This window comes from Anas acuta, chromosome 5, assembly GCF_963932015.1.
Source record: "Anas acuta chromosome 5, bAnaAcu1.1, whole genome shotgun sequence".
Classification (NCBI taxonomy): Eukaryota; Metazoa; Chordata; class Aves; order Anseriformes; family Anatidae; genus Anas; species Anas acuta.
In genome coordinates this window covers 8,010,500-8,034,473 of record NC_088983.1, presented here as the reverse complement: position 1 = coordinate 8,034,473, position 23,974 = coordinate 8,010,500, and the positions used below count along the sequence as shown (strand labels likewise).

Sequence of the window (23,974 nt, the reverse complement as noted above, 5' to 3'; positions counted from 1 at the left end):
TGACCTTGATATGGCTTTGGTATTTTGGAAAACCCAGCCTTGCAGCTACCGCTCAGCCATGCATGCCCCTGTTATCATCTCTGCCCACCCTGACTCTGAACTCACGGATCAACCTGCTCCTCTCTTTGCTTGTGCTCGCAGAAGTCTACCCAGCTGGAGACTGCAGCAGGAGTCTGGACATGAAGTTCATACGAACTATGCACTGCTGCAATGAAAATAAGAAAAGCTGCAGGCAATACATTCATCTCTGAGCATGAATCTGTATTTTTTTCCAGAAAATTACCAATGCAATCATTGCAAGAGCTACAGCTGGGTCCCTGGACCATGAGCAAAGGACTCCAATTATGACAATACCCGCAGTATCTCCACCCAGCCAGGTAAAGGGAGTTCCTTTGTCAAGAAGTCTGGTTCTCCTTCACTGAAAATACTGTTTGGTTGTGCAAAGAAACACTCACCTCAAAAATGAACACTTTAAACCCATTCTGGCCTTTCATTTCAGATTCTTCTACATCATTTCCACTGAAATGTTACCCTTTCTGAAGTTCACCCCAGATAGTTTTTTTTACAGATAGTATGGAACTGAGAAGAAACATTTTTTTTTTCTTAATGCAAAAAGCAGCTCAATTTATAGATAAAGAGAGTGAGTAAGCCAAAGAAGCAAAATGCAAGTGTTAACAAAGATAAGCTGATTTATTTTTTTTTATTTCTATTGAAGAAATGCCTAAGATCTTCAAACAGGAATAAGGGCCGCACAGTATTAGATAATGCACAATGGACAAATATCACAAAAAATTATTCTTACTGCAGATAAACTATAATTCAGTATGCAGAAAAAGTATGCAAGAGGTGAATAAACAGAAGAAGGGTCAGAGTATGTAAAGTCTAAAGAGGCAGAAGCAAAAACAGGTGCATGAAAGAGGCAGAAATGCGAGAATTAAACTAAATAAAAGAGTTAAATTTATTAAAAGTTAATTTCCGTTATCTCCACAGATGATTACACAAAAAATAACAATTTGACTAATTAGTTAATATTTGTACAGTACTTTGAATATATAAAGTGATATATAAGTTAATATCATTTCAATTAGCCTGGAAATGAGACAGATAGAATTATCAGTACGTTTATTAATATTTAATATGCTCTCTTTCAACAACAGCAACAAGCTTTACATTTTAATTGCGTGCTTCAAAACATACAGCTAAAAGGACCTCTGAAGTAACTACAAAGTTTTCTTACTAAGATCGTACCAAAACCATGCATATTAAAAACAAAGACGCATATTTTTAGCCATGCAGTTAAATTAAGAAGTCCTGATTTGAAGATGGGTGATGAGGCCGGTGGGCCAATTCCATGCTTTGTTGCTTTTTCCTTCCAAAATAGACTGAATTTATGATCGGGTCATTCGTTTTTATGACCTGAATGTACGTCACATTTTTGTGAACCTCCTCCTAAAAGCCATTCTGCCATGCACAGACATGGAAGTGGTGACAGACCACAGGCTCGAAGGGCTTGGTGCTCTCCAGCTGCTGGACAACAGGGTGACAAATCCTCCTGTACACAGCTGCACGACTCGTAGTGCACAGGATTAGAAACAACTTCTTAGCTAAGGGTTGCTACCCCTTGCTGAAGGTCTTCCCAAAATAGGAAGAAAACCAAGCATGGCTTTCTTAAAATCCATCACTCCTACCTGCTCAGCCACCGCTCAGCACAGCCCCACCCCAGCCTGGGCTGGAAGCATCAGCGTTTTCTGGACTCATGTTTGTTTTTCCTTCCAAAGCTTTCAGACGAAAGCCATCAGCAATGAGTGCAGCACCCGAGGCTGCACTTTCACCCAGCTACACTCCACACCTTCACAATGCACAAAGCAGCAGCAGCTCTCTGCAGATCTGAGCAACTACAGCAATAATTAAAAGGAAATAAAACTACATAAAGCTGAGAAGCAAAGAAATTTTTAAGAACACGAAACAAGTGCTTATTAATTTCTACTTCTACTCAATGGCATTTTGAGAGCAATTCTTGAAAGAAGAGGAAAAAAATGGGGTGCAAAGAATGGTTATTCAAGGGTATTTTTTATTTGCCCTCGTTAAATACTATATAACGTGCTCTTATTTGAAAAACATCAATCAAATTTATAGATTCGTGATAAATACAGTTGTAATTATAGCTGCCTGAAAATAATTCAGCTGTCACGTTTACCCTGTCAAAGTAAATAACGCTGTCATTTTAGTTGACGTGTGTGACTTGAGTAAACATTTCAAAGCATGAATTTTGAAGCTAGATTTCTTCGCTTGAAACAATTGCTCAGATTAATTTTCCTTCCAACTCTAATTTATTATGCTTATTTTCATAGTAAGAATGAACTCTTTAACTATTTAACCAAGGCATCTTGAAGTCAGTTCTGGGTGCATATATCATTAATTATACAAAATCCACATTAAAACATATGACCTGTTGACCAGAGAAAAAAAAAAAGTGTCATTTGTACTCATACATCCTTGGTCTTATAGTGCCTACAGCTATTTAAACAATTTAGACTTATCCCTTTACCACCAGTGAAAGGCAGAGCAAAAAGGAAAAGATCTAGGGTAAAAACATTTTTCAAGGTTAAGAAATTAATGTTATTTATTGACAAATATTAGATTCAGCAGGATGTTCCTGAGCTGTTCTCAATGCAATTGAGAGAAAGAGAAACATCCAGAAGCTTTCTAAAGATAAACTTCAGTTCAACAAACTTCCAAATACACAGGTGGTAGAAAAACTTTGTACTAGGGGCAACAGAAAGCATAACATTTCACAGTTAAGTCACTTTTTTACTAAACTATGGGAAAATAAAAGGTTACAACTTTCCAAAACTAAAACAAGGGAGACTGGGTGATTGCTATTAATATTTACTTCATCAAAATGCGGAAAATGCGGAAAATGTTACTGGACCTTTTTTAGGAAAAAAAAAAGAAAAAAGAAGACAAAGTTCATGTGAAATTCTTATTTTCAGGCTCACATCTACTGATAATCCTACTTCTGACCCCCCTCAGAGAAGGTATCGTCGCTACACTTATTGTGCTGTCTTCCATTTGTTAGCAGTTTAACGCTATGGAAAATGACCATTTTTTGAAAATATTTGGAAAAGTTCTGTTCGGTACCAGCTAAAAGACAAGACCTGTCAGCATTCTATTCTGGATTACTGCAAAAAAAATTCCCACGTTACATCCTCAGCTTTGAGAATTAATCAGTTATTGCTTCCGAGAACTCATGACCATCCTGTTAAAATTTCTGACCCAACATTTTTTCGCCTTAAACTCTTCACCCGTTAAATAGGCACAATGCTTCTCACCATCTTTGCCAAGCATTTGAGGCCTTACATAAGAGGCAGGTGTTAGCACTTTAAAATGACCAGCTAAACATGTTGTACTTATTTTATCCTTGGCACTTGTGAAAAGGAAAAGAATATGTTTTTCTCTGATACACGTCCATTTTAGACTACACCACTTTTCAGTACTGTAAACGGAAGATAAAAGTAATAAAACTGCACTGACCTTTTCCTTAATGTAGACTCACAAACCTTGACCACCCTGATGACCTCTTTAACAGTGCGTCGGAAATCATGCATTCTTGCTGCCACTAGCAGGGCTAAGGAATAAGCAGAGAAAGTCAATGTCAAAAAGAAGAAAATTTCCTCAAGAAAAGCAGAAAACTGTCAGGTAACGATGACCTCCCTTTGTCCCTGCTTTCAGCTAAAGAGCAGTAAATGCTTGCGTTCAGCTGCATCCTTGAATACAGGTGATTGATTTGACGTTACAAATGTTGCTTCCTACCCAATAAAATTAAGCTGATTGCAAATTGCACCCTAAAAAACTCTAAGCTTTAGCTCATTTTGGAAACTGTGGTTAGCTACTTACATACAGCAGAAGAACATGATCACACATTTTCAATGCTATCATCTTTTTAGCAGAATTAGTAGTCTTGAATAAAAAGATCTCCAGTTAACTCCTCCAGAAGCGAAACACTGAATCTGCTTAAGCCGTTATCCTCACTGCTGTCACCATGATCACTGGCTTGCTGGTGCCCAAGAGCTCTCATGCAAGACCCTCTATATAGCCAGATAACCAGCACAGGCTGCATTTGCGTTCCTGTTTTGAGTCAGAGCAATAGCTCAGTGTTGCAGCACCAACCCCACTCATCACGCAGCGGTTCAGTGGGCAGAAGAGGTTTAAGCGGGCAAAAGTGCTTTCTTTTGGAGGAAAGGAAAGCGGAGCTCTACTTCAGGTATGTGTGGGAAGTGCTCCAGTTCTTGATGGAACATCAGGGGCTGAACTAAGGACTGGTCCTTTACATAGCCCCAAACGTGTGGCCCATTTAGGCCAGGGAACTGTTTTCATCCCAGACCACAAAAAAGGCTTATGACATGGATGGATACAGGGGACTCAGCACCTCCTGCTTCCATCTATTGGATCCATGTCTACTGAATCAAATCACTTGCTCACATAGACGTAGCTTATGTAGTGAATCGAAGATAAGGCTGGTTTCCTACAGAGCCTGTACTCGGATTTTTTGGTGATGTGCAGTAAGCAAGTACTATTAACAAGAAAAGGCTAGAAATTTCAGTATCATCTCATAATCCTGGGTTCCCTGTGGTTTGTGCACTATTTCTCATTCAAGCATGCACGTTTAAGATCTTTCAAAGAAAAGCGAGGGCATACATGAACTGTGTGTGTGACTATATGCACTCTTCATCAGTCTGACCTCACTGGCTGGTACTGACTGCCTTTTAGCTTAGCCCTCCCAAGCCAGCAGATTTTTTGTAAGCATCATGCTAGCAATGAATCTCAGAAAAAGCTGAAGAAGGAGAGGAAAACAATTTCACAGATTAGGTCAGAGAGGGCATTTCTTGCATAAGAATCAGTGTGAAGACACAAAACAAAGTGCTTGCACTCGTGATGCAGTTTTAGCTGACAAAAACCTAGAGCTTGCAGAGAGTGGGGGAGAGAGGAGCACCAGAAAGAAGGTTTAAAAATGCAAAATGCAAGAGGCGAAGGATCTGAGCAAGTAATGTAGGGGCAAAAATGATGAAATGCTGTCTACGCTGTATGTGCCTGACAGGGCAAAACCCAGGGAATATGGGATCACCTAGAAAATGAAGAAGCCTGCATGCATTCCCAGCTGGCAGACCCTCCTGTGCATCCTGCTGGGGTCAAAGCAGCGTGCCCAGCATTTCACCTACCTGCTCCGCAGAGCCCGGACGGCCTGCGGCCGGTGTGCATCCAGTCTCGCTTCATCCTCTGCAGCAGCCTGAGAGCCGTCATGGACACCTCGTGGTTCTTATCCCCGAACTCAAGCATATGTGCAAAACGAGGAATGTATAAACACGGATCTGAAATAGAAGGTAACACGATTATTACTAGTCCTGAACCTTGATTTATGAACCACAAAACTTGAACGGCAGCACCGTGGGGCTGTCATGGTCAGCTTGTTTCACATCTCAGAAAACAACCGGAGAGCAGCACACACTAAGCTTTTGAAACACCTTTTCACTATGGGTACAGCTAAAACAAAATCCTTTCTTGCTTTGCAGACAAGAGGCTTTTAAAGCACCACACCATGTTTTCCTTACATGCTTTTCAGGGTTCAAAGCTCCACATGCTGCATGTATTCAGGCGTACCCTCCGTCGGCACAAATTGCTGGAACCCAATTAACGTCAGCAGCACTATGACAATTTACATCAGCTGTGGATCTGCCTCGTGATGTATAAACTTATTTCAAGTGCTGGTGTTATCAGCTTCAAACTAACCGAAATCTGTCAGTTCGGATTGTGCTTTGCCTAAACCAATTTATAATTTATCAAACGATCTTGTAAATGCTACGCTTAACACATGTTTACTCTTATTTGAGGTATCAATTTCTCATTTCCTGCCAGCCTTTTATCACTTGACCGAAAATCCATGATGTACGGTAAATTGTTAACTATTAGCCTCAACTCAATTTCCTTAGCTGATCCCCTATGTGGGCACTTAAACTGATAAAGATGAAAACCCAGCTCAGATCGCTGCGCCAGGCTTCGAGATTTACAATTAATCAAAGCGGTTTCATTTAGCACCGAGTTCTGACAATGATGCCCTGTTGCTCTCCGTAATTACCACGATCACAACGAACGTGATTACGCCTGTCAGTCCTACAGAGGCACGTGAAGGAACGCGTTGCACTCAGCGAGCAAAAGCTTCCAACCGCATCTCCCTCAAAACTTCAGAAACACCCAAGTGCAGCCAGCTCCTAAACGTGATGACAAAAACCAAGGGATTGACCGATCCCTGCGATTTTTTTTAGGGCTCCGTACTTCCAGCTATCCATGCGGTGTGCTAGTAGATCCCTACCACGTTTAGGTGCTCGTTGCAAGTAGATTGCCTGGGAGAACAGCTGAGGAAAACCCAATTTTAAGCACTTTCTTGCATAAATGCCTATTGGCACAACTACAGATTGTTACAAAAGTACGGCTTCTAAAACTAACAGAAACCATCAATCCCAAAACAGGAGAAGAAGCACTCCCAGGAGCAATGGGTGCCTGGCACCCAAAGACCCCCGGCTGCCTGTTTTGGGGCAGGGACCGGGCTCCTGCTGAGGACAAGGATTGCAGTGGGGGCTCCTCGACCCCCTCTGGGATCAGGGAGCAGCGAGGCCCATCCGCGTGGTGGCTGCTCTGAGGTCTCCGCCAGCGTTCGTGCCCACGGGTCATTTGACCAAACATTACACGTCGTTAATTCCAGTTCTGAAAGCTCCCAGTCAGAAAATGAGCACAGGGATGGTTTTTAAGTGAACAGCCATAAAGAGGCCGTAAATGGCCAGGATGCAAAGCTACCAATACATAAATCAAACACGGGGCCAAAGTTAACAGGACCATCTCCTGCACGGAATGACAAATAAGACTGAACAAACGCTTTTTAAGATGCTGCTAAACCCAAGGAGGGCAAACAAACCCTTTTGGGGTTCGACCCCAGTGGCAGCCGCCCAGCACCGCGCTGTGCCCCCAGGAGGAGCCCCCCGTCCCCAGGGGTCTGCTCCTTGCCCAGGGACTGCTGCTTCACCTGGGGCAGAGCTGGCTTTCTACGATGGGGGCTGTGATACAAACGTTTTATTTTATTTTATTTTATTTTATTTTATTTTATTTTATTTTATTTTATTTTATTTTATTTTATTTTATTTTATTTTATTTTATTTTATTTTATTTTATTCTGTTTTGTTTTGTTTTTAAGGGGAGGTGCTGCTCCCTATCCCAGCTGCAACTTGGATGCACAGAAGTAGCAGGGAGAGTGAAAACCCCCAGTGAAGGATATAAGACAGCAGTAACGGGGCTGCAGGGCAGGAGGGAGAGAGGAGGGGGCACTGTGAGGGCCTTGGGGTGATGAAATAATCAATGTGGGAAAAATAAAGGGGGAAAGAAATAAAGGGGAAAGAAATAACAGGGAAAGAAATAAAGGGGGGGGGGGAGTAGGAGGGGAATAAAGAAGGGAAAATAAAGAGGGGGAATAAAGGGGGAAAAACAGGGAGAGAAATAAAGGGGGAAATAAAGGGTGGGGATAAAGGGGGGGAATAAAAGGGGTAAATATAAAGGGGAAATAGATAAAGGGAGAAAAAGAAGGGGGAAATAAAGGGGGAAAGTAAAGAAGGGGAAGTTAAGGGGGGAAAGTAAAGGTGGCAAAAAGGGGGAGAAAGGATAAAGGGGAAAAAGTGGAGGGAAAAAAGTTAAATGGGAAAAAAATAAAGGGGAGAAAATTAAAATAAAAATTAAAGTGGGAAACCGGGGTGTGGGGGCAGCACCCGTCAGATAGGGTCTGTGAGGAGGCCCTGGGCTCCCCCCAGTTATCCCATATCCCATCCCATATCCCGTATCCCATCCCATATCCCCATCCCATATCCCATCCCCATCCCCATCCCATATCCCCATCCCATCCCCTCCCCTCCCGCCCCCCCTCCCCAGCGCGGGGCAGCGGCGCCCCCGCCCGGTGCTGCCGGGAAGGGCGGCGGGGAGGGGCGGGGGCGGTTCGGCTCCGCTCGGCTCCGTTCGGCTCCGCTCGGCTCCACTCGGCGCTGCGCACGGCCCCGGCCGCTCTGCGCCCCCAGGCGGGCGTCGGAGATCGAGGAGGGGCGGGCGGGAGGAGGAGGAGGAGGAGGAGGAGGAGGGGAGGGGGGGGCGGCTCCCCCCGCCTCTCCTGATTGGCTGCTTGGCGGTGACGCGCGGCGCGGCGCTGCCTCTTAGGGCGGGAGGCGGAGGCAGGGCCCGGCAGAGCCGAGCGGAGCCGAAGGGAGCCGAGCGCGGCCGAGCCGCGTCCCGACAGCGCCGTGAGGGGAGCGCCCGGGGGGCAGCGACGCCCCCGCGGCTGGGGCCAGGAGGAGGAGGAGGAGGAGGAAACTTGGTGCGGGGCAGCCCGGAGCCAGCCCCCGGAGCCAGCCCCAGCGCCGCGGATGTGCCCCACGAGCAGCAGCCGCCGCCGGGCGGGGAAGGACGGAGCCGGGCGCTGGGGAGCCGGCGGGGGGCTGTAGCGGCTGGAGGACCCGGGGACTGAGGCTCGCCCCTCAACGCTGCGCCTGCTCTGCTGGATCTGTGGCTTTTTTGGTGGTGTGTGCTTGGGTTTTTTTCCCTATTTTTACTATTTTTTTTTAAATATATATTTTTTTTTATTTTTTTTTTTTCCTCGGGGGAAGGAGCTGCCGGCCAGCCCCGCTCGCTGCAGTCGTGGCGGTGCCGAGGCTGGGCAGCCCCCCTCGGAGCCAAGGAGGAAAAAAAGGAAAAAAATAAAAATTAAAAAAAAAGAGAGGAGAGAGAGGCCGCCCCGCACCTAGAAGCGAACCGCGGGACCTGCGTTGGGATCTGTTAGTTCTCTTGCTCATGCCACTGCCCCATGGGTGCCTCAATGGCAGGATCATGAAGTGTTTGACTTTTTTTCTTCTGCTTCCAGAGACCTTAAAGAAGTCCAAAAAGAGCGCGAGGCCAAACGGCAAGGTGCCAGGATGCTATGAGATAGTGCCCCTGGCCCTGAAGAGGAAGATGGCTGCAGAACTTTACCCTGCCAGCGCCAACACCAACATCGCCAACAGCAACGCCGCCGCCACCGCTGCCAACAGCAAGAAGAACGCGCTGCAGCTCCAGCAGAGCGCCCAGCCGCCCCCGCCGCCACAGCTCCAGAACCTCAACAACAACAACTTGGAGAGCGCCAACTGGCAGTCCTTCCACCCCACGCTGCGCGAGAGGTAAGGGACGAGCGACAAGGGACGAGCGACCCCGCCACCGGGCTGGCTGGGGGTTTCGGGGGGAGATGGGGGCACTGAGCGGCCTCTCCACACCTCCCTCCCTTCCCCTCGCTTGCAGGAACGCGCTGATGTTCAATAACGAACTCATGGCTGACGTCCACTTCATCGTGGGCCCGCCAGGGGCATCCAAGAAAGTTCCTGCCCATAAGGTTTGTGCAGAGCATTATTTTTGTTTTTCCCCCCCCTGCTTTTTGTGATAGTACTGAGCATCATTCCCCCTTCTTACCCCCACCCCAACAACTCAATTCAATTTTTTTCTCTTAATTATCCCTCCTGCCTAATCCCAGAAGTAATTGGCATATATGGCAGTTAAAGGGAACCGTCTAAGGCGGGCGCCTGCCTCAGCTGCAGCTTTTAACTTTCCCTAAGTGTAGCTCTTATCAAGAGCCAGCACGCTCAGTCATCACAGACGCACGGTACTGAGGCTTCTCTCCCTCCCTCTCTATTTTCCAGTACGTTTTGGCAGTCGGTAGCTCTGTCTTCTACGCTATGTTTTATGGTGATCTCGCAGAGGTCAAATCTGAAATCCATATACCAGATGTGGAACCTGCAGCCTTTCTAATCCTATTAAAGTAAGTGGCCACTACAAGTTACTAATTACGTGGACGGAATCAAAGTAGCTTAAACTATACATCTACCTCCTAATTGGCATTGTGCAATATGCACATATTACTGTTTACTTCATGTGCTGACAAATACCGAGTGTCAGACTCGCTGCCAGCAAAGATGACTACAGATGAGTTTTTCTTTTTTTTTTTTATGGGCTATACATACATCTATTTTTCCCTTAAGAAACTTCTTTTTTTCCCCCCTCTAGATACATGTATAGTGATGAAATAGACCTGGAAGCTGACACAGTTCTGGCTACGCTGTATGCTGCCAAGAAGTACATCGTGCCAGCCCTAGCAAAGGCTTGCGTCAATTTTCTGGAGACTAGTTTAGAGGCGAAGAACGCTTGCGTTCTGCTGTCTCAGAGCAGGCTCTTTGAGGAGCCAGAGCTGACACAGCGCTGCTGGGAGGTGATTGATGCTCAAGCAGAAATGGCACTGAAGTCAGAAGGCTTCTGTGAGATAGATCAACAGACGCTAGAGATCATTGTAACCCGGGAGGCGCTCAACACCAAGGAAGTGGTAGTTTTCGAGGCCGTTCTCAACTGGGCAGAGGCTGAATGCAAAAGGCAAGGGCTGCCGGTTACGCCACGCAACAAGAGGAATGTATTAGGAAAAGCGCTGTACTTGGTGCGGATTCCCACTATGACTCTGGAAGAGTTTGCCAACGGAGCTGCCCAGTCCGACATCCTCACCCTTGAGGAAACTCACAACATATTCCTATGGTACACGGCTGCCAACAAACCCAAACTTGAGTTTCCCCTGACGAAAAGGAAAGGACTCGTACCTCAGCGATGCCATCGATTTCAGTCGTCCGCGTACCGCAGTAACCAGTGGAGGTACAGAGGGCGGTGTGACAGTATTCAGTTTGCCGTAGACAAACGGATATTTATAGCAGGACTGGGATTGTATGGGTCAAGTTGCGGCAAAGCTGAATACAGCGTCAAAATCGAACTGAAGCGCTTAGGAGTTGTCCTTGCTCAAAATCTGACAAAGTTTACCTCCGACGGGTCCAGTAATACTTTCTCTGTGTGGTTTGAACACCCTGTGCAGGTTGAGCAGGACACGTTTTACAATGTAAGTGCTATTCTCGATGGCAACGAACTCAGTTACTTCGGGCAAGAGGGAATGACTGAAGTGCAGTGTGGAAAAGTGACATTCCAGTTCCAGTGCTCCTCGGACAGTACCAATGGAACTGGAGTACAAGGAGGACAGATACCTGAGCTCATTTTCTATGCATGATGCATTTCACCTTGATTGTATTCCGATACTGCAACAATGCACATTAAGGGATTTTCCAATTTTACTACAAAACTGTACAGCAGTATGGAATGTTATGCTACTTACCTATCTGCTACATCAGCCTATACAAATAAGTGAAGGAATGCTCTCGAATTTAATCTTATTTTATTTATTCATAAGCTATTTGACTTAATTAAGACTGCAACAAGCAGAAAAATGTTAAATTTCGCACGTACTGTGCATTTATTTTGTATATAGATAACTAACTTGCAGACTGCAGCTGACTTAAACAGAATGTTCTAAACTAGAGCAGTTTATGAATCTGTGAAATATAAAACCTTTTTACTTGCCCTAACTCCTGTGTACTTGATTGTTACTGATCCTATGGCTTGTGTCTGTTAATTCAACTACAGTTGATAATGCCATTGCCCCTTACATGTGGGGGTGTATCCCTGCCCCTATGAAGGCTCCCTTGCCTGCTGAGACTATCCAGCAGGCAGCTTTTACTTGCTTTTATTTTCTTTCACAGGGAAGCTGATATAGAAGCTTAGAGGTGTTTTGTGTGTTGCCTAAGTTAACACGGACAAAACTTGAGTGTATCTAATGCCAATTAATATCACCCTGTAGTTATACTTGAAAGCTTATAGCATCTGTTCACAACACGCTCTTGGCATCATCTGCATTAACCTCCAGCCTGCCCAGCAAACAGCAGCGCTGATGCCTGTCAAACTGCACCAGATTCAAAGAGCCAGTCAGGACATACTGATGAAGCTTAATACAGCAACAGGCTTCATCACAAGAAGTGATGAAGCCAAGAGCTATAATACTGACAGCCACTATCTAAATACACATCACAGGAGCATACATTAGAGAAATATTTACAATATGGTCTTTAAGTTCACTCAAAGTTACTAATTGGTGGAAGCTGCCTTAAGCAAATGATGCTGCATCTTCTTTCTCCCTCTGTATTTTTGTTGAGAACTGTAAGTTCCTTCCATCCACTATCAGTAGACATTTAATAGCTACCATCCTTCAATTGTCTCCAAGACTGACAAAAGTAGGTGTGTTCCTCAAAGTTCTGACTATGATTAGAGATGAACCGCTTAGAAGTACTTTTCTTTATAAATCTCATAATGACCTTGGAAAGACTATTCAAACAGCAAGCTAAACCATTGTTTTTCCCCCTGTACAACAGGTACCTCTAGATTTACTTTAGAAGGGTTTTCTGTTTGTCTTTACCTAAGCTGCGTTATTTTTGCACCTTGAAACTAAGTTGCAATACAGTGCCTGTTTTCCCTCTCAAAAGGGGTACTAAGTCTTGAAAAAAAAGTAGTTTCTACCAGACATCAACCTCTTTTAACTGAGGCAGTTTGCTGCCATAATGGTCGATAGCCATGTCCTGCCATATGCTGTCTGGGTGCCATTAAAACAAAGCTCAGTACAGGAGCTGCTGGTTCTCTTGCTGCAAACTAAACGAGCAAGAACACAATTATATGACCAGCTGAGTACATCTGAAGGAGTACTGAAGGAGTATGCATGTGTTCTTGAACTCAAAGGCATCTGATTCTCACTGCAGATTAAGGAGAGTGGGAGTAGGGGTGGATTAAAATACAGGAAAAAATGGTGCACAGAGGTGGTAACAGTCACAAGACCTCTCTGTAAACTCCTCCTTTTATAGCTGGAATTGGTATCAATTCCAAATTGGCTCCAAAGTTGCAACTGAGGCAAAAATATTTTTTTAACCCTGTTAACAAGGTGAAAACCCCCCTCCCTATCACCATGTGCTATAATTTCAACAATAACTTACTAATTAAAAAGTTATTAAAATGCTTGGGAAAAAGTTGCCTACTTGGAAAACGCTGCACCTCATTTCCCATCAAGTCACTTGTATTACAAGTGCTGAACTGCTCAGCTACAGGTGATGGACTGACAGTAAGTTTGGCAAATGTTTATGAGATGGAGCATCTTCATGGAACTGAATTTGACAGGCCTGTGCAAACTTGTAGACGAACACAGATGCCACACGTCAGTCCATTGTCTTGGTATAGCCTAAACTGCTCTGAGAAAAACAACAAAGCTGGAAAAGAAAACGGCATCTTGCTCACACACACACACAATTGTCTTAAGCAACCATGCAGCAAATAAACCAAAAGTTAAATAATAAAAAATACCTATGGCTGGAGCATTTATGCAGAGTTCTCTGGCCAGCAGAAGGAAAGTTTTTCCCAGCACATAGACATTCACCTATTAAAAGACAAAAATTGTTATTTGAATCTTAAACCACAAATGCTTTTAAACAGACCATTTACGTAGAAAAGAAAAAAAAAAACATTTTTGAAATTGTAAAGAACCTGCTTTAGGAAATTCAATGCAAGTAATACAAGAAATATTCACAGATACAGAATAATACCTGGTGCTTGTCAAAAGCTGCATAAGTTAGCATTGTAAATCAAAGCCTAAGTTTATACTGAAAAAAAATACAAAATGCTGTTCGTTATGCTCTTCAGTGGACTCAGTGTTGCTCTGTACTAGTTCGGCAAATTTCCAGTTGTCACCTAACATGTTAAAGTATTAAGTAGACTTTATAGTGTCATTTGTCTTGTAACGTAACCAAACTTCAGCAAATAATCACAAGCATCTCTGCTTTTACATCATCTTTTACATCTGTAAAATCATGTGAAGTGGGACACTTCAGTATTGCACAAGCACAAACCAAGCTTCTCTGCCAAAGAAAGGAGCAATGCTACATGCCCCAAGGGTATTCGTCACTTCTGATTGTTTGGACATTGCCCCACATGAAAAAGATAAACAAACAAACAAACACCAAACCACCCTGAACCACAGCAGGCTTGCTAAGGCATAGTCCCACTCTTGACCAGGAGGATGTAAATGGAAGGAGCTGTTCCTCATACTCCGATTTGCAATTTATGGCGTAAGTACAGCGTTTGAAAAGTCGGAGGATGTTTTATTTCACTATCTGAAGACGTGTTTTTGTGGTGAGCAAGAAAGGCAGCATGTATTTCAAATCCCAATTATCCCCAAACGTTCCCATGAAGCTCTAGGCACACCTTGCTCCCCCTAAGGGGCATATAAAGGTTAGTTTAAAAAATAAATCCAACCTCCTACAATGCAAACTTTTCATTTTTATTTTTAGGGGTAAATAGCATGCCCTTTGTTGCTTTCATGTAATAGAACTGCCCCTCTCTTTCCTATGCCAGCATAATGAAGGTGTTCACTAAGCAATTACACAACGGAGTTGTCCATTAAGGTACAAGCCCGTGGAAATTAATAATCTGTTACTAAGTACTGTCTTCCAGTTTCACGGAGCTTTACCAACACTGGTTTAAAAGCAGCCGGCCTCCCAAGTGTAGAGATGCTGCTGCCAAGCTAGTAAAAAAACAAATTCTGACACATCTTCACCTAGCCATCCACTTGCAAAACAACTTTTTGCTTTATGTGAAAGTTTTCCTAATGTGATTTTTTTTTTCCCTCTGAACTCAAATTTAAAAAAAAGGAAAACTTCAAATAAATCCTCAGAATTCGCATGTATGCTGAAAATGACTGTTCAAACAAGTAAGTGCGTATGATGTGATGTTAATTTAGGCCATATTTAGTGGAAAATGTTGAATACCTCCCATGCTTTGTCTGTCTGACCAGTGGTTTCTCTGCCCTAGAAGGCTCCATAGGATAGTCTGAAATTTTACCACTCCTTTTTTCTCCCAGATGCCAGGCAACATAGAAATACTATTCTAGGGCAAGGAAGAAAAACAAAATATACTTTTTGAACAAGTGTAAATAGAAGTAAGTGTAAATAGGAAATAAGTCACAGAATTTTACACAGAAAACCAAGCATCCGCTGAACCTGGCAGTTCATATAGGCGTTTGGGAGCACGCGACTTTCCATGAGCCACAGAGACATTACTTAAAATATCTGCAGTGTTTCAGTTGGCTTTCGATGCTCTACATTCACTGCAAGTCTGGGATGGCTTTTTTTGACCTTTTGTCTAAAAAATATCAGCATAAAGAGTGGGGTTTTGGCTGTAATTTCAGCCTTTAAGTTGGCTGACCGAGTTACTATAAATCTTAAAGCTCATCACTTAGATCTTGTTCTGCAAGGATGATTTCACTGCACAAATCAATAAAGTTACTTCAGAGGAGCCAAGTCCATATGATATTTCCATCAGAGGCTTCACAAACTAATCTAGTTCCTTCATTTTAGTCTAGAGAGAACCTCTAATTCAGACAAGCATTTCTCCCTCTGGCTTTTTTTTTTGTCAGGACATCCAAATACTTTGTGCATATCCATATCCAGCCGTGTCACTGGAAGAAACTCCTCCTAAGCAAACTTCCTATAAATGCAATCATCAAAGAACAAACAGATATGAAGAGACAAAGATACTTTTTTTTTTTAAGCTACACTCTAGCAACAAAAACAGACGTTGGATTAAATACAAAGCAAAGACAAACGCATTATAAAATTGCCTAATGATTGCTTTTCATCCTCCTATCCTTACCTGCCTAAAAGTCTCCAGGTCCATGGTCTTTCGAGAAGTAAGGTACTTTAAAACTAACCTGCCTTTCCACTTTATGCACATCATCGGTATTTTATGGCTGACTTCAAGGCGTAGACACTGTATTTACACAAACTAGTAAATTCAAATAGAAATGGTACATCAGGGAAATTTCATTCTTTTGATCACAAGTGCTCTCTGCAGTTTCTCATCACTACCAATTTAGAAAGAAGTAGGATACACAGTGCATTACGTACTCTGTATTGTTTTCCTCATGAAGCTGACGCTCTTTTAATGTCAAGGTAAAGTCACAAAAAGGATCGGGAGCACTTAACTGGTTCCAGTTCTCCTGGCAAATCAGTAGGAAGAGACACTTCAGGCCCTCTAAAGCAAAACGCTTCACATCTTTGAAAGTTACCAAATATTCAGAAGTTCTGGGGCATTTCCTACAGGCAGAGAACTAAAGATGGCATAAAGCTCACTCAGAAATCAGTGATGGTGCTGAACTGCTTAAATGAGGCACTTAACTTCTGGTTTTAGTGGAAGAAGGCCCTTCTGCTAAATTTCAATGCTGCTGTCACTAATTTGAACTATTCCATACACACACCCCTCCTGTGATGGATGAGATGATAGCTATATTAGGCATATAGAAAGAGTCTATCTTTCTTTACTCATCTTTTCTATGTTTTTTTTTTTTTTTTGCACTCTATTAAGCTTCAAAAATTAAGAGAATTAATTTAGAGGCCTACTTTAATTTCTAGTTCTTTCTTCATTAAGAACTTCTTATAAAAATTCATATACTCCAATCCATCAAAAGCTTAATGCTCCAAATTTAGAACCATATGACATTTGCATTCATAAAATCTAATTTTATGAGTCCTTTGAACGGTGAATAAACAAAAATGCCCTTCTAGAAAGCTGGGTCTGGCTTAGACTTCAATTGCTGTAGCTTTCAAGCTTACCACATTAACTTCAGTCTCTTTTCCCCACTTCTTGATTTATAAGGATCATAGAGAAAGACTGTATTTTCCCCAACTGCCTCCAGTCGATAGTTTGAAAGCATAGCAATTGTTTTATAGACTTCCCTAAGACCTGTGTTCTCTGTGCTGTTTTTCATAGTTTGGTCAAATACTAAAATCTTCTAAACTCCATGCAGTCACTAGGTTTAAGCATCAACACGTGAAACAACAGAGAGCAGCACGGATCCCTTCCAGAGGGAGTATTGTTACATATCTGCATGCCCCAATATGTTTTACCGCATAGTTTTACATTCATCTCGCATTTAACAGAATGCATTTGCAAGCACATGGACCTGTCACTACGCATTTTGTTTTGTCCTGGTTTTGAACTAGGTACTTCAGCAGGAAGACGTTTTTCAGACAAAAAGTATACACTCTCCAAGGCATTGCATGCAACCCATTTTTATCCCTAAGCTTTTGCAGGAGAAATTCAGATTGTACAAGATGCTGCCCTGTACCAATAATTTCTGCTCTTGTTATAGCACAGTTTGTATCAGTTAAGAGTGGCACTTGGAGAAGGAACGGCTTCCAATTATTCACTTACATCTTTATAGAAAGATCCTCCTACTTGTTATACTCTTTGCCCTTCACGCTATTTTTCGGAGACACAGCCTTTTCATTTCACATCTGTCAGTCATCAGATGCTGATTTCAAAGGGACACTTCCATAGGGACTCTTATCCTTTCATAATTTCCTCTCGATTTCACATCATGCCCGATGTGTTCACAAACACCAATATACTTCCACTTCTACAAATAATAACAAATCCTTCCTTCCCAGTACCACGGGAATTCATCTGTTCATCAGCCTAACGCGTTCCAGGATTTTAAACTCTCTTTGGGAAACAGGGAATCTCCCATTGATACCAGATTATGGTAATTTCGACAGTAGCAATCAATAAAGCTGTGATCATGGGCAAGCAAAAATTTTCATTTAACGAGTTCCGTAAGTTTATGAATCAAAACCCTTTCACTACGAGCAATTTCCAAAAAGGCTTTCCAAGACCGTGGTGCAGCACTGTGGAAAACACTCTAAGTGGTGACGGTGCTTAAGGTCTTCTATCGTTCAGAGAGACGAAGACCGGGCAGTTGGAACTCAATGAGAACTCACACTGTGAAATATCCGTGGCTGCTTGCCTAAATAATTAAGCAAGCATGAAAAGCAAATGAGTTTTTAAGGAGAGTGTCTGTTGCTGGGGAAAGAGGCACCTGTGGTTATTTGATTCATTATTAACATTTCTAGTATAGTAATGCCTGAGGGTCCCAGCCAGGTTGTTTAAATTAACTCAATCAAAATAGCAATTTGCATAGGGGCAATAAAGGCAAATGCCATCAACATGTTAATATCTTTAAATGAATAAAGAGTATCAAAAACTGAGGCAAATTAGTACTGTCTTAAAAAAATACTGTTTTACCCTCCTCTTCCTCCTTCTACTGAAGTGTCTTATTTTTTGGGTCCATATTGCAACCAGAACATTACATTTAACCTCAAAAGACAAACAAAATGTGAAACTACAAACATGTACCAACCCCAGCTTGTCAGACTGCAGTTGAAGAAGAGCCACAAATCAAAATTAAGCAGCTCCTCTGCTATGCTTTAAAGCACTGCCTCCAGTGTAGGGACCCCACAGAGAGTCTGCTTTCTCTAATGGCATATGCTGCAGTCCTCCCACACCACAGCTGTACAATAAACTAGAATCATACCACCTATGCAACAAAGTACGAGAGTAATTTGTGACAAGTGTAGAGGAATCAGGAAGGCTAATGCTGCCTTAAAAATAAAATAAATCAGGTTTACAGAAATAAGTCAAAATAATGATCCTTCCGGACAAGATAGTATTGTTACTTGACTGAACAAATTCAAGAAGAAGAGACATAAGAAGCTAAGAGTTATGTTTTGAAGTGGAAGAGAGGCTGAAGAACTAGAACCAGCAAGTACCAGTTACTGGCTTTCACTTCTGGTACACCCTCTCCTCTTATCTAGGATTGTAGGGTAGTTCAGGTGGGAAGGGATCTCGGGAGCTCTCAGTCCAACATCCTGCTCCAAGCAGGGTCAGCTACCAACCAGGTTGCTCAGGGTTTTGCTCTGAGCAAGGACAGGGACTTGGAAATTCTTCTGAGCAACCTGTTCCCACACTGGACTGTTCTCTTGGTGGAAAAACCTTTTCTTGATACCAAGTCCAAACATCTCGTTTTCATTTATTACATCCATTGCTGCTAAGCCTCCTGCTGCGCGCTGCTCTGAAGAGCCTGGCTGTGTCTTACATCTTTTCAGGAAGCATTAGCCTTATTTAACAGCAGGACACACCACAAGGCACACTGAAATGATATTCTACTGGGCTGAAATGGGAGATCAAAGCACTGCCAACATCTTCCTGAAGTCTTTTATGACTACGTCGCGAAGACCATGACACTGGAGATTAGAAGAGGCTAAAAAAGAGATGGGCATCTCCCAGGATTAGAAAGGCAGCAATCAAAACTCGAGCCAAATAGTTCTCCAGGTGAAAGGAATGAGAGTGCTCTGAAAGAGACTGGCAAACCCAAACTGTTCAAAAGTTGGGCCAAGGCTAGACAAGCTTCCCTACTCTCCTAAACAAGCAAGTCCTGTCACTTAGATTGGAAGAACAAAAAAGCAAACAAAGGGCCTGATTATAGACCTCTCTAAAGAATGTATTTGCAAGTAAAATGCAATATCTGGAAATATAAACAAGTACTTTCCCTGTCAGAGCCTGATGACTGATCATCCTTCCAACTCAATCAACACGAAGCATGACTCCGCTCTGCACGAGGAAGGAGCCTGATTTGTAGCAGTGCTCTGTGCATTTTCAGTCATTTCAGATAACGCTTCCAAGTCTAAATGCACCAGAGGCATACGGGATCTGACAACACTTTCAACAGGTTTCCGAGACATGGGACACATTTCACGAAGAGATAAAATGGAAGACAAAATACAAAAAGTTGGCCTGTCTGATAAAAAAAAATAATAATAAAGGGGGATATTTTATTCTGATGGCAATTTGAGTTCCAAAAGTTGCTATGCAATGTGTAGTTCCCCAGTGGAACAAGCCAAACTCTCCCATCTCGGTCATCAGTACAGGAGGAAAACTGATAGGGCTTCAGAAACAGGCTGCCATTAACAGTGAAAGTTAGCCTCTTCTATTGCTCAATTTTAGCAGCATAACATTATATGCTTTTAGCATAGCATTATAAGGGATAGGTTTGTTTGTTGGTTTTGTTTTGTTTTTCTTCTTTTTTCTTTTCTATTGAGAACTGGGAACCAAATCCCAAAGCAACGTACTAAGTACAGGAAGAGTGAACGCACAAGAGGTGCAGAGCAGAACCTCAGAGGACAAACTTCAGATTTTCTCTCCTAGATTTGTCTACTCCCCTTCCACACCTACACACACTCACTTTTTTTTTTTTTTTTAATTTATTTCAATTTATTTTGAAAAGCTATGAGAGAGAAAGAATATGTATATGGCAGGTTACGAGACAGATAACGAGTTGCAGGTAACAGCAGATTCGCACCTTCTTCATCTTCCTCTCACTTTCAGCTACCCAACTCTCTTACACTGAGCTCCCAGAGGGCCTTAGCTCCCCAGTGCCTGCAGGACACTGCTTCAAGGTCACTGATGCAGAGGTCTGTCCTCCTGCAGCAACAGAGCTGCATCAAGTAGAAACAGCACTGCTACTGCAACCCTTCTTTATTCATTAATGACATTTACACCTCAACTTTACAATAAGAGAGCTGACCTTGAAAGAAAAAGCCTCTTCAAGGTAATAGTACCATTCAATAAATCAATTGCTTTTCTTTTTTTTAAGCATACAGTCTGTAAGCAAAGACTGATCTAAAGGAGAACGCACTGAAGTTTTCTGCCTGGGCAGTAAATGTTTTGCCACCAAGTTTACAGAGAAATAAAGTAGCAAAAGCTAAGAACCATCTAGGAAGCTTTTGTTGGCAGATAGATTCATTTTATTTTAAACATGTATACAGTTGACCTAAAACAGGAAACTGGAGATGGTTTTTTGTTGTTGTTTGGTTGGTTTTTGTTTTATTAACCAAACTCAGGCTGGGGAGGAGATCTAGAGAAGACCTGAAAAGCTCATTTATGCATTCTTAAACAGGGCTTTCTGGCTAGCTAGAGTTAATAATAATGTTTAACACCTCTGTTTGCTCAGATTCATCTTTCAGAAACTAGAATTTGGAGCGTACCAGAAGTCTCACATATTTAAATACAGATTACAATAGTAAAATGTTGCATTTTCTTCCTTCCAGTGTTGATTATTTCCATACCACTAGTCTATTTCTGGCTCTCCCATCTCTTCAGTTACCCCTCTTTAACCTTTTGGTTCCCATATGCCCCCATCTTGACACCTTTTCTGGCTGGAATGTACAGAGGGGAAAAAACAAATCATTCAATCTTCGTCTGCTCATTTTTTTTTTCTTTTACAGATTCAATACCCACTCTTCTTCACATTTAGAGAATATGCTCCATTTTACTACAGTCATTCTATTTCATAACAATTGCCATGAACAATCACCTGTGTTTAAAAGAAAATCTCACCCCCTGCCCCCATTCTATACATGCAGTATTTGCTTGCAATCAAAATAATTCAATGAGAGTTTGGAAACATTGAAGAAAGTTAGTAATTTGAAGAATTAAAGATTCATTCGATTATTGCAATTCCAGCAGATTGCTGTAAGCAATAAATAGCCTTCAGAGGGATGCCATTTACCAGGACAGCTGGGAGGACAAAAATAGATGTAACTAACCTACTCACATTGTATGTAAAACAGTCCTAACATGGAAAACGAGAGTAAGACAGCGTATGTCAGCAGAGCTTTCTACTTCCACATAAAGAGCAAATACAAATTTCTTTGAAAACACATTTTATAAAACACGTCACTTTAATGCACTAATCCATTTACACCACATTACCTACAAAAAAGTTAGAACTTCAACAACTGTTTTTTTTAAAAATGTGTAACATCTTACTTTGTGCCACTGAATCCTGAAGAAAGCATCATACTAACTCTTGATATTTTGCAACGTTAAAAGAAAAAAAAAATAATTCCATTGAACAATTACTGAACTACAAACCCAGTGATTTTCCAAACTATAATTTTTACAGAGAAATTAAAACATCCCAAATAGCCCATGCTGACAGCTCTTCACTTGAAATTAATCAAAGTTTAACAATTCAGCAAAAGTTTCAAACAAAAATAGATACAATACCTGGAGAAGATCACTGAGGTCAAGTAACATGTCTGTGAAGAAGTCAAGGAATACACACTCTTGTTGACTGTGACAGCATTTCTAAGTGTCATGAGCAACCCAAACAAGGAAGAAACAAACCCAGGTTAAACTGCAGCATAAACCAAATGCAGGTGAGGTGCGTGGATGCAGTGCTTCTGCTAAGAGCCAGCACCCAGCTAACAGGTCAGCTGCCCAAAAAATCCTGCCTGCACTTGCTGCAGTTCTTCCACAAGCTGCCTGTGTAACGTGATGGTCTGAAAGAAAAGCCAATACCTTGTGTGACTTACAAATACTCACCATATATCGTAGCCTAGGAAGAAAACAGTAACAATGACATTAGCAATGAGATAAATACTTTCCCACTTCAGGAGTATAAAGATCATCCATCTCCTTTGCTAGCTCAAGAGTCAGGGATCCCACTGCACTGAAAAACAGTTGGAAGAGCAAACTAGGAAAATGGCAATACATTTTTTTTTTGCCTTCATCTAGCATGACTTGCCAAAGAGTTAGGAACAGAAAGCCACTTTGGCTACTCATTCTTCTGACCAGGGCAATCAGCTGTTATCTTTGAATCATTAAGGTTGGAAAAAAACAACTTCAAGATCATCTGGTCCAACCACTGAGTTCACTGTAATCCTATATTGTTACAACTAAAAGACCAGGTCACCATTTACTATACCTTATGAGCACATTTGAGACTTACAACAGACTAAAAACAAGCCAAAACCACAAGTTTGCACCGGATTTTACTGCAATTAAGCACATTTAGAAATGCATTGTCCTAATAACACCTAAAACCAAACCCAAACAAACATTAAGCTTAAAGTGCAAAGGTAGCCCTGTCGCTGATAGCAAAGCGACAATCACAGGCTCGATCCATCGGCCACTCCTTTACCAGTCAGAAAGGAGTTCCGGTATTGCCATTAAAAGCAGTGTCAAAGTAAAACACATGAGAGACAGAGGAAGGCAAAGGAAACACGTATGCAGAGGTATATGCAAATTTTTGTATGTAGCAATGTGTGAAGAAATTGAGTATTAAGAAATAGAGGGACATCAGTCTAGTTTGGTACACCACTACAATACAAATATCAGTGTATGTTGTTTTTAAGGTATTGTTGGAGGACAAACTTCTACTAAGTATCAGCCACGGAAGAAGACTAATTCAGCTAATAGAGTCAGTTTATGCATACACATTTGTCTCACTAAAAATATTTATCCTTGAGCATTTCTATACTTAGTTTGCATTTAAAATTATAGGAACTTAGCATTCCAAATTCGCTACAAAATTCAATACATTATGTTAATAATATTTGGTGAAAGTTTTCAGCATTAAAAAACACACAGTAGGTCTGTTTGGATAATTTATTAGGTAAGACCTCACCAAGTCTCTGAAAAAATCCCAAATTTATTATAAATAACATTATGCAAGAAATCAAAGTAATCTTAAAATTTAAGACAGTATGGGAATTGCTAACTAAACCAATCTGTAAGAAATGGAGCCTAGAAATCTACGCAGGGCAATACAGAATTCAGTGCAGCTTTTTGGTCAAAGTGGTGAGAAAAAAGAAACCGAATGAGTTTAGTAATGAATCTGCCAAGCAACCACAGCTCTTGACAGCTCCTCAAACAGATCTAGAAAGACATCACCAATTTTATGCTTGAGAAATACTCTAGACCTAAAAACATTCTTGGCTCGTTACTGACTTGAAGTGCCTGGTTGTAATATGCCCACTTGGAGATACTTTCACCGCTGAGATAACTGAAAGTTACTACTTCTATTTGATAGACTTCATCACTATTTAGGGGGGAAAATAAACAAATACATAAAGAAACCAGAAAAAAAAGCAGCTTACGGGTTCCTTAAACACCAAAGTGGGCGGACATTGCCCTTGAGGCTGCCTACTGCCACTGCAGATAGAGAATCACTGCCAGAGGCTAATGCAGATCTCAGGTGAAAGAGAAAGCTACATTTCTAACCTAGGCATTTCTATTAGAGTTATGAAATGTAAAAGTCATCTTCATTCTCCTCAAACTGCTA

General features: G+C 42.0%; 2 protein-coding genes across 6 annotated transcripts in view; one reads left to right on the top strand and one right to left on the bottom strand.

Annotated features, from left to right (window-relative positions):
- The window catches only part of BRF1 (BRF1 RNA polymerase III transcription initiation factor subunit), a 175,451-nt gene that overhangs the window by 80,330 nt on the left and 71,147 nt on the right, over positions 1-23,974 (bottom strand). For 3 of the 4 annotated variants that reach the window (XM_068682552.1, XM_068682551.1, XM_068682553.1), the window contains 4 exons: positions 21,916-21,947; positions 13,321-13,393; positions 5,220-5,369; positions 3,535-3,628 (listed from right to left, as the gene is read on the bottom strand). In XM_068682552.1, the coding sequence (XP_068538653.1) occupies positions 3,535-3,628; positions 5,220-5,369; positions 13,321-13,393; positions 21,916-21,947 (349 nt within the window). The remainder of the gene's footprint in view (positions 1-3,534; positions 3,629-5,219; positions 5,370-13,320; positions 13,394-21,915; positions 21,948-23,974) is intronic. The other variant, XM_068682554.1, reaches the window with a different exon arrangement.
- On the top strand, positions 8,258-11,504 carry BTBD6 (BTB domain containing 6). Of its 2 annotated transcripts, XM_068682556.1 has the most exons (5): positions 8,258-8,607; positions 8,948-9,239; positions 9,358-9,448; positions 9,753-9,871; positions 10,117-11,504. In XM_068682556.1, exons 2-5 carry the CDS (start codon positions 9,037-9,039, stop codon positions 11,147-11,149), a joined length of 1,446 nt encoding a protein of 481 aa, XP_068538657.1. In that variant the 5' UTR covers positions 8,258-8,607; positions 8,948-9,036; the 3' UTR covers positions 11,150-11,504. The 2 variants fall into 2 exon arrangements, with proteins under 2 accessions (XP_068538657.1, XP_068538656.1); XM_068682555.1 differs by lacking the exon at positions 8,258-8,607 and having other exon boundaries at positions 8,614-9,239.

Coding starts and splice junctions, on each gene's coding strand:
- BTBD6 (XM_068682555.1), top strand. CDS start 8,878: ATGCCACTGCCCCATGGGTGCCTCAATGGCAGGATCATGAAGTGTTTG. Junction 9,240..9,357: donor CACCCCACGCTGCGCGAGAG/GTAAGGGACGAG, acceptor CCTCGCTTGCAG/GAACGCGCTGATGTTCAATA. Junction 9,449..9,752: donor AGAAAGTTCCTGCCCATAAG/GTTTGTGCAGAG, acceptor TCTATTTTCCAG/TACGTTTTGGCAGTCGGTAG.